Source organism: Podarcis vaucheri, assembly GCF_965113315.1.
Source record: "Podarcis vaucheri genome assembly, chromosome: 17".
NCBI lineage: Eukaryota > Metazoa > Chordata > Lepidosauria > Squamata > Lacertidae > Podarcis > Podarcis vaucheri.
This window is the reverse complement of record NC_138755.1, coordinates 30370297-30384974: the sequence shown is the minus strand read 5'-3', so window position 1 is coordinate 30384974 and position 14678 is coordinate 30370297. Positions and strand designations below refer to the sequence as shown.

The window sequence follows — 14678 nt, the reverse complement described above, 5'->3', positions numbered from 1 at the left end:
CTTTCCTGCAGTGGCTCCGTTTGTGGAACGCTCTCTCCAGCGAGATTCGCCTCTTCATTATATACTTTTAGGGGCCAAGCAAAAATGTTCCTCTTCAACCAGGCCTTTGGTTGATTTAATATTCCTCTGGCTTTAAAGTGTTTTTGTGGGAGTGCTATTGTTTCACTGTTTTCATTTTAACTATTTATTTGTGCTTTTACATTGTATTTCTATCTTGTGAACTGCTCTGAGATCTTGTGACGAAGAGCTGTATATAAATCTAATAAAATAATAATAATAATAAAAAAACAAAACAAAACAATGGGGCTGGGGACTTTTCTGTATCCACCCAAACTCTAAAACAGCAGTTCCCAATTAGCTCAGTAGAACACCCCCCCTTCTCCCCTCAAAAAGTCAAGCTTGATGAGGCCCTAAGCTACTGAATGTAATGGCTATCCAGCTATCCTTTGCCAAGAGCAAACTGTTGTTGTTTTTTGTGTTGAATATATGCTATATGGTAATTTATGGACCTAATAAGTATCTAAAGCCATTTGGCACTGTTGCTGTATGTAGGTTTTATTTCATTTGTTTTTTATCTTATATTTTGGAAATGTACATCCATGTTTTTTCCTTTAATTTTTTTGGGGGCCCCCAAGAGAGTGGGGCCCTAAACTACAGCTTGTTTAGCTTATAGGCAAATCCTGCACTGTGTAGGCTACACCCATTGGGAACCACTTCTCTAAATATTTATTCGTTGGCTTAGGAACAGCTCCGTTTTGCAAGGGGGCAGCAGCCGCCGCAGCAAGAGCCGCCCTCTTTCCATGCACAGAACACTTTCTCATAACCAGACAGGTAGGGCAGGTGCCCGACCTTTGCCGTTTGCCTACACTGGGGAACAATTTTTGTTTCCATTTCCTGTTGCATGAGATTTTTCAACTGTTCATATATGTTCTTTCAATGCTGATTTCAAATCTGAAATCAATTTTCGCGTACATGCTATAGCTATCTTGCAATTTCATATTTACACTGGGGATAAGTGGACCCTGACACGTTGATGTACCCTAACCACATGGTAGTTATTGCTCTGCAAACTTAATTTTTCTTTATTTTTATGTAGTTTTGTAACCTAAATATCTGTATTTTCCGGATCGGACCAGGGCTTCTTCAAGTCGACCTAAAGTGCTATCAGGTATGGAGAAGCGAGACCAAAGCAGCAGCAAAGCACGACACACACCCGCGCATGCGCTCTCCACTGCGCGCCCCACCCTCCCTCCTTCCCTTCCCGGCGCCGCTCGCCACTGCGCATGCGAGGGCAAGGCGGCGGCGTCGCCGTCGTCCTGGGCGTGGCGCGCTCTGACGCCCGCCCTCAGGCTGCTGGGGTCGCGCGCCTGCCGCTATTAGTAGCCTGCGCGCCTCTCCCGCGAAGCATTTGCCGTCAGGGCGCAGGGAGGCGGGTCGGCCTTCGTCCTTTCGCTGCTTCCCCCACCCCCCTGGGAGTAGCTCCTGCTCGTCCGCACCATGGAGGCGCAGAAGGTGAGCGGGTTTGAGGGGCTGGTCATGGTGGGCGTCGTCGTCTTGTGCAGGAGCTCTTCCCACCGCTCTGGTTTGTGAGGGAAGAGAGGCGCCTTTTCCCCTCAGGAGGAGGGGAAAGGGGGCCCCCCCACCCCGCGAGTGTCTGGAAGAGACTCTCAGACGCGGGTGGTGGACATTCCCCCCCCCCCGTTTTTGTTTTTACGTGGAACCCCTAACGCGCGCAAAATGCTCGTGGGAACGCGGCATTCACGGGTGGCTGCAAAAATAATGGAATTGCAATGGTTGTTGCTGTCTGCGAGCATATACGCGCGCTCACGCCCCAGCAATGCAAGCTGCCGGGCTTCCTCGTCGATGCACCTTGCAGGCTAAGCAAGCCCCGTGGATGGTGTCCGAGGCGGGCGGGTTGTGCATGCAGGGGAAGGGGAGGGTGTGAATGAGTGGCGTGTCGTCGCCGGGTTGCCTCTGTCTTCTTGACCCTCTCCCCCCCTCCCAACCCGCTTTCTTTGGCTTTCCCACGCCTTTCGGGGACCCTATTTTATCCTCCTTGACCTGAAATGCGAGAACCACCTCTTTTAAAAGCTGTTTGTTTTGAACCCTGCAAATTTCGTGGCGTTTCCCTGCATCAGTACCTTTTTCCTTTCTTTCTTTTTCTTTCTTTCTTTCTCTTTCTTTCTTTCTTTCTTTTTTTCGCTCTCTCCTTCCCCCCCCGCACTTCTTTGTCTTTTTTTTTTTGGCTTAACAAAGAGTTCCGGTGATTACAACAGCTTGCTCAGCGTTTTTGTGGCTTTTCAGTTGATCCCAATAAAAGGCATGATGTCAACTGTTTTCCCTTCTTGCTACCGTTATGTTCAGCGTTAATAAGGATGCATAGGATTGCGGTGCTAGACTGCCATCCTAAATCCATTGACTACATAGTAGGCCGTGCTGAATTTACTCTTGAGTAAACACGCTTGGACTACTAAGTCTGTGTGCTTGAACACAGTAAGGTTTCTGAGTTAGGTTGCCCATCTCCTCCTCCTGCCTGTCTCTTCTTCATAAAAAACTGAAGAGTGATGCAAAGTTTTTCTTGCACTAAACAGGGAGAAAATAATTACGCATTATAACTTGCAAAAAGTATTCAAATAAAGTTGGGTTAGGATTCTCAAAATATGCATCTGTGTCAGTACATATGAATCATAAAACATTTGTCAACAGTGTCACATTTTTTTACTTACTCCACACTGAGTTTACTGACATGTATGAGCAATTTAAATGGAACTGCTTATTAGCTAAGATGACTTAATTATTTTAGTGGAATATCATTTTATTCTTGGTGGGTTTCCCAGTTTCATGGAGCAACACATAGGAAGTACTTTTGTAATACTTCAATGTGATTTAAGTAAACCTCTGAGGTTCATTTTTTAAATACAACCTTTTGGGTAGTTGGTGACAATGGAAGCGAAGGACTAATCAGTCACTATTTGTCAGTTTAATTTGTGGTTTTTTTTTTTAAAGCAGCATACAAATATTTCACGTATGGCTGCAATCCTGTACTCACTACCTGGAAGTAAACTCAGTGGAACAGAATTCTGAGTTGGCATGCATAGGACTGAACTGTAATTTGACCTGTTATTTTAATATACTGGGTAAGAAAATGAGCCACGAGATAGGAAGTACTGGTTCTAATTTCACTTCTCGCATGAATTAATTTATGACCTTAAAGCAGAAGTAGCTAATGTGTTGCCCTCTAGATGTTGTTGAACTACAACTCCCATCATTCCTGATCATCAGATGTGTTGACTGAGTCTGATTAGTTGTATTCCAAAACATTTGCAGGGGCCGGTATTGACAACCCCTGCCTTAAAGTACTTATTAAACACTTTTTAATATTAAATAGGACTTTCTCTAATTTCCCAAGCATTCCAGTCATATGTTCTGTCCTACAGTAAGAGCCATTCACCTTGCATTTCATTTAAACCATTGGCAAGAAATGCAGACTGTAGCTGTATTGAGGCTGTGAAACCAAAACATTCATATTTGGATGCGTGACTTGAAATCTGTGGGTTAACAAGGTATTGTAAACTTAAACCCAGAATGTTGGGTTTGCACTGAAAATTGGCTGTAACCTCATTACAGATAAATCTTCTCAAACATACAGCGTATAATGAGGATAACATTCTTATTTGGGGGTAAGTGAATCCCAAGTAGGACATCTGTACTCGAAACAGCTGGCTGTCTCTTTATTGAATAGAAATTTAGTTTACTTTTTAGGGTAAAAGTCCTCACAAAGGAAATCACAGCACACTTTAAAATACAAAACAGACCTTAAAAACAGTAAAAATTCAATACATGAAACATTAAAACAACAAATAGTTATATTGGAATAGCAGCAGATACAGCCTCAGGTAAAAGCATACAGGGTGAACTAACATTAACCAAAGGCAGACCAGAATGAATATCCTTAAAAGGTCAGCAAAGCGGGGCTATATAGACTTCCGGTGAAAGGACACACCAAAGGGTTACTAGTGTTTTGTGCAGATTATTTAAGCAGTGTTTTAAAGCACATAAGTAAATACGTATTGTCTTGCAATTGATCTATCTAAGCCACTCTGGGAGCCTTTTAGCTGAAGAGGAGGGTAAGAATTTTCAAATGTTAAAGTGAATTTTGGTGGCTGGAAAAATGGGTGCTTGACATCCTCTCTATTCCCACATCGGTTTGCTCTGTAGTATGAACAACTACTCTAAATTTATTTGCATTCTATTTGTACTACAGGGATTTGCTTTGTATTAAGAACTTAATATATGCTGCTTGAAGTTCGTTGGAAAGAGTAAGTGGATGTAGACTGGATTGGCGGGGGGATGACTCCTGAAACATCTAATTGTCTAATTTTGTTCAGTTCTGAACCATTCAGTTCCAAGATGCTTTACTCTGCCTCTTCAAGAAGGAAAGGGGGAAGTAGGGGAAAGAGCAGTTAGATATGTCAATAACCTTTCTGGTAAATGAATCTGCTTATGTTGCCTTCAACCATCTGACATCATAGGCTGGGGAATATAGGTGAATCACTTCATAACCTACCAAATGAATATTTAGACAGTTCACCTGAAACCTCTAATACTGGATTCTTCCTAATACTTGCTCAACTATACAGCACTGGCTTAATTTTTTTCTCTTGACTGATCATGATTGTGCATCCAGTAGAGTACTTGTGGGGTTGGCTACTCTACCTTGTACACAGGAGAAAACGCTACATCTCAAAGTGGCAATATCCTTTTAAAGTCATAGAAAAAGGTTAAGATTCCTGTGCTGCTAGGCTCTGTATAGGATGCCGTTTCCTTCCTACTTAACCACACATCATAGTAGATCTTGTAGTGATTATGTATTTAAATAAAACATGTTTCCTAGCTGTTACTGTGTTTGGCCAACAAAGAGTGCAATATGCACAGAGAGCGCAGAATTTATGGTTATTGTCTTAGATCAAGAGGTGGAAGAGAGCCCGATACTTTGGGATAAAGAAAAATACTCATTTGCTAATCCATTTATATTTGATACATCATCAAACTGTAATTTAGAAAGGAATGAACTATTTGTATGATAGTCTCGGAAACACACAGTACATTAAATGTCTATCCTGATTCCCTTTGACCCAGAGGCTTTATGAGACAAATAACTATATATAGCTGTGTGGGGTAGATTTTGTGAGAGTTGAGTTGCACAGTGAAGGAGACCATTGCATATATAATCCTACAAAATCTTTTTAAATCTCATGTTTATATGTGAATATACTGACCTGATAAAGTAGGACAGTGCGCTAGGCAACAGAAGAAACTCCTATTAATAATTCAGTATAAAGCAAGTTGAGCAAGGTTAAATGTGTGCATCTAGAGGAAGAAATATGCTACCATCAGACCCCCGGAAGAGGATGTAACTTGGGAATTGCCCAGGTAAAAGCATAGTTACATCAAGTGAGTTGCTGTCTGATACTAGCTGCATGACTTTCTATACTGTAAAAGTATTAGTTGTTTCTGTATTCCAGTTAATGTCAAAATTGGCTACAACTCTAGTTTTTTGTTCTGGAAGTGATCATGAATATATGGATTAATTTTAAGCCTTGGTTAATATTTAGTATGAATAATTAGAATTAGAACCTAGACTGGTCCCATGTACAGAGGTTGATGTCTGGTTTTTCAAATGAATTTCTTGGTTCTCTTACTAGCATAATGCATGAGTAGTAGTAGATACATCCAGAGGTAATCGCTTTCTTCTCAAACTGTCAAGAGGGAACTGGACACTCTTAACTTATGGCTTCTTGTATTTAGAACACATAACTTCAGTGCTAATCTAGCTAGTAAAATATTGCTGGATCTATTTAAGAGAATAAGAACTATATGCTTATAATGCTGTACATTTTGTTATAAAAAATTGTTTTACTACATGTATGAAAATGACAGATTACCACACTTGCTGCTTAAGTAGCACTTATTTGTAGGATTTCCATCTGTTTTTCACAGTAAACCAGCATTGAAATTTAAAAGTTGTTCTTCATTGTCTACTTTTATTTGATGAAGTTCATCTTCTAATTTAAGCTTCATTCTCAAACCTTGTTTAGGGTGAGACAGTTGGTAAGTGAAAATAACACAACATGGTATGTTTGTATTTTAGGAGTTGACTGTGCAATGAACTGTCTTGGCACCTTTCAAATAGAAATCTTTGCCCTCAAATTAGCTATTGCTTCTCTGTATATGGACATAAAACTATTTCTATGTTGTAAGACTAAATGGGTTCTAATAAATCCAAATAAGAACAGATGAGCGTGTTCTGACTTGCACAAACTGACAGCTATGCTTATAGGATCTAAGGCTTAACCTAAGAGGTGTATAGACCTGTAATATCACTTAGATCACCTGGGGAAATTCTGCTACTGGTTCTGCACCCTGTAGGATATAATATGCCACTGACCCCAAAATGGCCATCTTCCACAGTTGCCACTGTACAGTGGTACCTTGGGTTAAGTACTTAATTCATTCCGGAGGTCTGTTCTTAACCTGAAACTGTTCTTAACCTGAAGCACTACTTTAGCTAATGGGGCCTCCTGCTGCTGCTGCGCCGCCGGAGCACAATTTCTGTTCTCATCCTGAAGCAAAGTTCTTAACCCGAGGTACTATTTCTGGGTTAGCAGAGTCTGTAACCTGAAGTGTATGTAACCTGAAGCGTATGTAACCCGAGGTACCACTGTATTGTGGAATTCCCTTGTCTCCAACATACATGCAGCAACAACTGTCGGTTGCTTCAGAAGTCTTGTAAAAGCACATCGGGTTGCTCCAGGCTTTCCCTGATGCTTAATATTGGTCCCTGTCTTTCTTTGCCTGAATTCACTGACTTCTTGCTTTTGTGTTTATATGCCTTTATATTACTAGTTATGTGCCACATTTGTTCTAATAATACAATTTTTTTGTTCTACGGTGCTTAGAGATTTTTAAAATATTAAGCAGTTTATCAATGCTTTTAAATTAAAAAAGGTCTTGACTGAATCATTTGCAAAAAACAAACAAGTCAATAACTCTGAATAGTTTTTGTTCCAATTACACCTGACTATGGTAGCTATTAAGCCACTTGCTATTAAACATGCAAGTCTGTCTGACCTCACCAGTGTTGCTGCGTCGAAGTTTTTGCCATTATTATTATTATTATTATTAAACATTGCAAACAATAAATGTAACCAAATGAAATTATTTCAGTTACAAGCTTGTACAGTGCAAAAGCACAGTACAGAAGCAAGAATGGTATATACACCAAAGTAATATGACCTTGCATATATTAATTAAATTTACTCTTCTAATTCTAGGAAGCTCTGCAGAGGATTATCTCCACATTGGCCCACAAAAATGATGAAATCCAAAACTTCATTGAAACTCTAAATCACACTTTAAAAGGTGTACAGGTAGGTTGTAGAGCTCATTTCGTTCAAAGCTGAAAGGGCTTCTCTAAACAGTGTCGTTTTCTTTAATACTGCAATTGCAAACCATATAGGCCAAGGGCCAAACCTAGATAATGGCTGTGCAAGTCATGTGAGTTTATTCATGGGTACACATCCTCATTCTTTGAAGCCAGTGAGCTGCACTGTCAGCACGCCTCACATTAAAGTCTTTTTTTCTGTGTTGGTTGTTGCGTTGCTCTTAAACTGGGGAGAAGTGGCTTCAAATCTTTCCCCAGCCTTGCTCAGTTGGTAGAGCACAAGAATCTTAGTCTCAGGGCCATGGGTTCAAGTCCCACCTTGGGCAAAAAGGTTCCTGCATTGCAGGGGTTGGACTTGATGACCATTGAGTGTCCCTTCCAACTCTACAGTTCTGTGGTTATATCTGAGGATAACCCCCATGCACACTTCCCAAAGCCCCTTGAAGAAGGGCAAGAGGATACAAATGCGCTACATGTGTAAATGAGGCATTTGTATTATTGGAGCAAGCACCAAGATTTTCCTTTTATATCAAGCAGTTTAGAAAATTTTAAATTAAATTTAAATGCCTCTTACTAAAATCTCTCTCTCTCTCTCTCTCTCTCTCTCTCTCTCTCTCTCTCTGTGTGTGTGTGTGTGTGTGTGTGTGTGTATGAAAATGTGTCAAAATAAATTAATTCAATAATACTGCTAAGTCAAGTGGGTTCCCAGCTGTCGTTGGACTACAACTCCCATCATCCCTAACCACTGGTCCTGCTAGCTAGGGATGATGGGTGTTGTAGTTCAACAACAGCCGGGGACCCAAGTGTGATAGTGATTTCTTTGGGCCAGGATGACTAAAGAAAAAGGGCAAGCCTATGCATATTACTATATGTATTGATATTGATCTGCAGTATCCTTAATTTTTTTTTATTATATCAAGGAAATGGAAATATGCTACTGTGATAAGAACAAAGTTCTATGATGCTTATTACATTTTATAGTTTGTGACGAAATCTTGACAGCACAACTCATAACTGAAATTTTGTTTACAGGCTAATTCTTCCAATGTAATTGCTGAGTTGGATGAGGAGTTTGATGGCTTATATGCAATACTCGACGAGATGAAGGAGAGCATGTCAACTAGTATCAAGCAAGAACAAGCTCATAAAACCCAAGAACTTCAGGTAATTAGGTTTCTGATGATTTTGTAGTAGAACTCTCAAGCTCTGTCAGGATAGGGAAATGTGGGCTAATTAAATTAGTAGACTGTCACTTAATTAGCTTTGCACGCAGCACAAGTTTGCTTTCTAAAACACTTTAAATTCTGTAAGCTTCTGCAAACATTTCACTCGCTTTGCACTTGTCCCAACCTTCTCCGTGGTACTTCTGTAAAAGTAGGCTGCATTTTGAATGTTGACATGCAAATGACAACACAATGCCTCTCAGTTCTTTGGAATTCCTGGATCACTTCACGTGCCTTGGTGCATGCCTCTTCCTGTTAGACTCCTGGAGTTTTTATTTCTACCAACAAGCGCAGAGAGCAAACTTAAAAATTGACATTCAGGTTTGGCCCTGTGTGCCTTGTATGAAAGACTTGTCAGCTACATGTAGGCAGCAGGAATGTGTAACTCTTGTTTCTTTAGTTGCTGGGCTACAATACAGGACTCTGAATTCAAGCCTTGTGGCAGACTTAAAAAATGAAGGAAAATGCTAGCTAATAGGCATAGTGTGCAGAATGTTTTCTGTTTGAATGTACATGGTTTATACACATATTTTTAACATCTCAATCAAATTATTTTGGCTGATGCTGCATTATCCTTGAAGGAAAATACAGCAGTAACCAAAGCAGCCAACAACACTAAGTTGCCAATATTAGATTGTATAAAGCCTTTCTCTGTACCAAACGTGCTTTGTCAGCACATTAATTAAATGAAATAGAAGCCAGTGGGCTTGGATAGCTTGCACAGTTCAGTTTTCATATATGAAAAGCAGTTGCTGTTTCCAGACTTCTGATTAGCACTTATGCTTTAAGAGTTTGATGTGAGACTTAAATTGATTGCATCCAGTTCTGTTCTTTGAGTTGAGTTTTACACATGTAACCTATCCAGGGAGGTAGTTATCTTCAATCTGCTCCGTGTAATGTTTAATTTTTGGAGCAAATTGATTCAGATGCTTAGTTGCCTAGATTTCCTTAACTATTTTTATTTGTCTTACTAAAATATTCATTTCCCATGTTTCAATAAAATATGTGACAAACCACAAAAGGCAGAAAACAAAAAACTGCTTAGAACTTTTTGGAAAAAGCATATTGGAGTCCAGTTTTTTTCCCCTGCAATAGTGGTTAAACAAGGCTGTCCAGAAAGCACACTCTTCAGTTTTCTACAGGGAGCAGCATTGCTCTAATATATAGGCTGGGCAGAAAGTGAGGAAAGGAGGTTTCCCTAATGTCTCCAACTTATTTTTGAATGGATGCAGAGATTTATGGACACAGGGCTGGAAGTTCAAGTATGGCCAGCAGATGGAAGTACAGTATGGAATTAGTAAATGTGAGATTAATTTGTGCTGCTCTTGCTCCTCATGTCTACAGCTTCACTGTGTATGTAAAACAATACAGTGGTACCTCGGGTTACATACGCTTCAGGTTACAGACGCTTCAGGTTACAGACTCGGCTAACCTAGAAATAGTGCTTCAGGTTAAGAACTTTGCTTCAGGATAAGAACAGAAATCTGGCTCTTGAATGTTGCCGAGGGCACCAAAAAAGTCCTCGTGGGCCATGAGTTGGGCCACCCTGGGTTAGGTAGTAAAATGTCTGGTAATCTCACCATGCAAGGAAAAAGAACTCTGCTTCGTGAATTGCCAAGACTTTCAGGTAGTTGGAAACCTTGTTTGTCAACACTGTACTGTTGTATTGAGCAACATGACATGGAACCTTAATATTGTATGACTATACTGTCACCTAATAGCCAATGACACCCCCTGAACCTTATAGTCGCGTATCCAGTACCACGTAAGGGAGTAAAGACGCTGGGGTCTAAAACTGTGCAAACTCAAGAACAGGCATTCTAGAACACACTTCTTCAGAATTAAGAGCCACTTCTCCAGCCTACACTTGGTGCACTTCCTGGAGTAGATCACACCTTTTATTGAGCCTCACTCTTCATAGGCTAAGATAAATAGCTGTGTTACCTTGAACTTGGCGTGCCAAAGTACATAGTACTCAGCCGGGAGTGTCTTTTTATGTTCATATGTTTATGGGGGGTGGGGAATAAACCTGGGTGGATGTACAACTGATTGCAGAGGCCTGAGGGGGCTGAGTCCCACAGAGAGAACTCTGTCTTATTTTCCTCTGCCAGAAAGGTGTTTTTCCCCATTACTGCATGTTCGTTTTTTTTATTGTGTTTCATGCTAATACCTTTTTGTTTACACTCTACGCTAAATACGCCAAGGATTGAACTTGAGACCTTCTTTAGCATGTGTTCCATAAGGGCCTCATCCATTTGCCAGTAATGGGCATCTGGAATTTTTTTTGGGGGGGGGGTGGAGAGAAGATACCCCTGTGTTCTCTTAATAACTCATGCTATGGACTGGCTTACTGAACAGCTTTCTGTTATTTTCCTAGAATCAACTTAGCCAATGTAGTAATGCCCTGGAGAACTCTGAAGAACTGTTGGAATTTGCTGCTCGTTCACTGGACATAAAGGACCCTGAGGAATTTTCAAAGGTATAAAAGTGTGCCTGACATGAAGAAGAAAAGGAGAGATGCTGTTTAATTGCATGCCATTTGCCTGCAACCACTTATAGATTGTGTAGTAAACATTGTGGAGGACTTATTGTGGAGCTGATTAGAATCTCTGGAGTGATCGTTACCTTCTGAGCATTTCAAGTACATGTATTCAGACTACCCCAGGATAATAGTACTATTCCGATTACTGGTTTTGTAATCAGTAGGTAGTAGTTTTCATGAATGAAATGAGAACTATAGGGTGTGTTTGAGGAGCAGGAGGAGAAGTTATATTGTACAGTGGTACCTTCTTTTACAAACTGTTCTGGAAGTCCGTTCGTACACCAAAAACGTTCTTAAACTGAGGTGCACTTTCCCCAATGAGACTTCCTGCCACCGGTGCCCTTCCACCAGTCAGCTTCCGTTCATCTTCTGGGACAAAGTTCGCTAGCTGGAACACGTACTTCTGGTTTTGTAGAGTGTGTTGCCTGAATCGTTTGTTAACAGGACTGTTCTCAGACGGAGGTACAACTGTACAGCCAAAAGTGCTTTGCTTGTGGAACTGTTTATACTGTCCATAGGCTAATACCGATGGAAACTGAATTGGTCTGTGCTATTATAGTTCAGAGAGTTTTAAGAGTGCTTAGTTGCTAAAAAAAATTAAGAGGAAAATTAAGATGACATAATGCTTGCATAATTTTATTAGGTACCTGCAGAGAATTATGTCCGTTCACATACTTGATTGAAAATTTATACACAGCAAGCATGTTGGGGTCAATATTAGGTCATCAGTCTTGTCTCTGCTATAGGGTTGGATCCAGAGAAACACTGGTAGAAGGGAATGACTTTTTTGCCACATCCCTTCCCAGCAACCCTCTGCCTACCCTCCCAGGATCAGGGAACCTTCATGAATGGAGGGAGGAGGAATCCCCCAAATTAGGCAGAGCCACCCTCTGTGACTGCGTTCTCCACTCTTGGAAAGTGTCTCTGCCTGATATTTTTGATGGTTCTCAAAACAGCAGAATCTTCTGACCTTAGGGAGAGGGCCCCTTCTGGCATTTCTGTAGATCCAGCTAATAAAATGATTGACTAACTGCTAAATGGGAATATAGTAGGCAAAATAATCTACTTTTAGAAACACAAACTTGGCAATGCATTAAGTTGCCTCTGTGTGTTAAATAGATTTATTACGTTGGCTTTGCCAGTCAGTGCATCATGCCTCCAGCTGATGTGCATTAGCAATGCTACATTGACTCCGAACCATGTTCCTTGTATATTGGTTGGAAAGGAAGCTGAATGATCCAATCAAGGGCAGGCAATGCTTAAACTGATAATATGAAAGAATTCCAAATGATCCATCAAAATCTGAATTTGTTCTGCTCTTTGTGTTGAAGGGCTGCATTTGAACTTTGTTTTTATACTTTTAACAAGCTCATCTGAAGTTGTTTGCGTTATTTCCCTGGAAATTAAACCCAAGGCAAAAACAGAATTATAAAACTTGCTCCTCAGGTTCTGTTTGTTCACCATTAATGCCTATCCTAGTTTTTGACTAGGGTTAACTGATGCTACACTGTTTCATCACAGTTCCTTTCCATTTGTTACACTGTTTCCCCTGGACTTCATCTAGGTTCCTTTTTCTCAGTTCTTGGATTGTTTCCACCTTGCTATGCCCGACAACAAATCCTAATTATTGGATTTTTTTGCCCTATGTTTTTGTGCCTGCCAAACAGCCATAGATACAAAATAGCTTGGATTTGTAAACTGTTTAAATACATGTCTGCATGTTTGAAAAGTTGCTTTTCAGCCTTTTCTGTACTAGCAAGTTATTTGTGGACCATGACCAAATTATACTTGCCTGCTGTAACAAGGTTAATTTGGCTCTCAAATAATTCTCAGGGTAGCCATTTCATACTGAGATTTTCTGAAGCAATTCTGAAAATGACCTGGGTTGAATTGAGGGATAGGGTAGCTCAGGGAGAAAAGGATTGCTGTTGCTTTTGTGGTCAGAGTAAAGACTTATCATGAAAGCGGACTTTATATACCTTTCAATGGTCATGTATAATTGCTGCTCTCCAGCCTTACCTTGTGACTATCAAAGTAAATGGTGAATAAATTTGCCATGAAAGATGCTGCACTACGTATAACTGCTGAGGTAGCAGACACACAATGCTTGTTGCAGAAGACTGCATTCCCTTCCAGCTAAATTCATTATAGTAATCTCTACTTTGATCTAACAACTTTTAATTATTTATGCAATAAGCAACTTAAGCAACCATTCTGGGTGGTTGCAGGGGGACTTTACTTAGAATATCTGCTTCTGGTTTTGTAACTTGCATTTTAAGATGGTCTGGTTGGAGATAGGAGAGGAAAACGTTGTGGAAGCATTTTCATTCATGGTGCAGATAGCATTGAGTTTGAGATGCAGGAAGCAACAGCCTCCCTAATTTGAAGTTCGTGATCTTGGGCAGGTTGTTGTGGTTCACAGTATCTCAGACAGCAGGTGAGGATGTTTTATTTTCTGTTTTGTTCTGACTGGTCATCTTATCACCTAAGACACTTGTTTGTGGTGATAAGATATAAAATCTTAATACATAGTCTTTTCCTGTGTTCAGTACATAAGGAATGAAGATAAAAATGTTTGCAAAGTACCCCCCCCCCGTGCCATGAAAGGGACCACAGATCAAAATTTAAAACTCTTTAATTTTTGTTGGCAAACAGAGATGGCAATGTCCTAATTTCTACTGTATTTGTGATAGTTGTAATAGCAAACAACTTTTAAATGTATATGAAGCTGATGTTTTAGTTTCTTAATTCAGATTCTATGTTGTGTCACTTACTTGTTATACTATTTTGAAACATTAATTATCTGTGGGCCAGACAAGAAACCCTAACTAGCCAGGCCTGAGCATTTTCACTAGAGTGTAAGAATTTGGGGTGCATTCCAGTATTTCTTGCCACCGATAACAACATTTTGTTGCCTAGGGCCAGCTGAATGATAAAACTCCCTGAATTTGGTTCAACTCTGGCACAAATCTAACACTTACTCACTACCTAATTGCTGACATGCCCAACAAAACACTCAAATGTCACTTGGCCCGATCACATTAAAAATAGAGCACAGAGATTTGATGACAGTGTCATACGGAATTAGTTTAGTGTGGCTTGTTGAAATTCCTTTTTTTTTTTTTTGCTTGTTGCTGAATTTCTAATAACTTTGTATTAACAATGGCTTATGAGGCAGGTCTTCAGTGGTAAAATTCTGAGTTGGTTTTGAAACCAAGCTGGACATCTGTGAGATTGATAACTCTAACTCTTTCTTGCATGTTACTGCAGATGAAACTTGCATGAAACTATTAATTACCTTCTCTCTCTTCTTCCTGATGCACCTCAAGGCTGCCAGACAGATCAAGGATAGGTACAGTACCAACTTATTTGTTTCTGTTCCTAGTCTTCCATAATTGTCGTTGAAGATTCTGGCTAAGTAATTCTTAACAGTTTTCACTTAAGATTCATGCAACTAAAAGATAAAATT

The 14678-nt window shown here is 40.2% G+C and overlaps 1 protein-coding gene across 3 annotated transcripts in view; it reads left to right on the top strand.

Annotated features, from left to right (window-relative positions):
* The first annotated feature begins 1330 nt into the window (after nt 1-1330).
* FSD1L (fibronectin type III and SPRY domain containing 1 like) overlaps nt 1331-14678 on the top strand; it is a 30662-nt gene continuing 17314 nt past the window's right edge. For all 3 annotated transcript variants that reach the window (XM_082205657.1, XM_082205656.1, XM_082205655.1), the window contains exons 1-5: nt 1331-1512; nt 7335-7430; nt 8477-8608; nt 11045-11146; nt 14539-14561. In XM_082205657.1, coding sequence (XP_082061783.1) covers nt 1498-1512; nt 7335-7430; nt 8477-8608; nt 11045-11146; nt 14539-14561 — 368 coding nt within the window. In that variant the 5' untranslated portion in view covers nt 1331-1497. The remainder of the gene's footprint in view (nt 1513-7334; nt 7431-8476; nt 8609-11044; nt 11147-14538; nt 14562-14678) is intronic.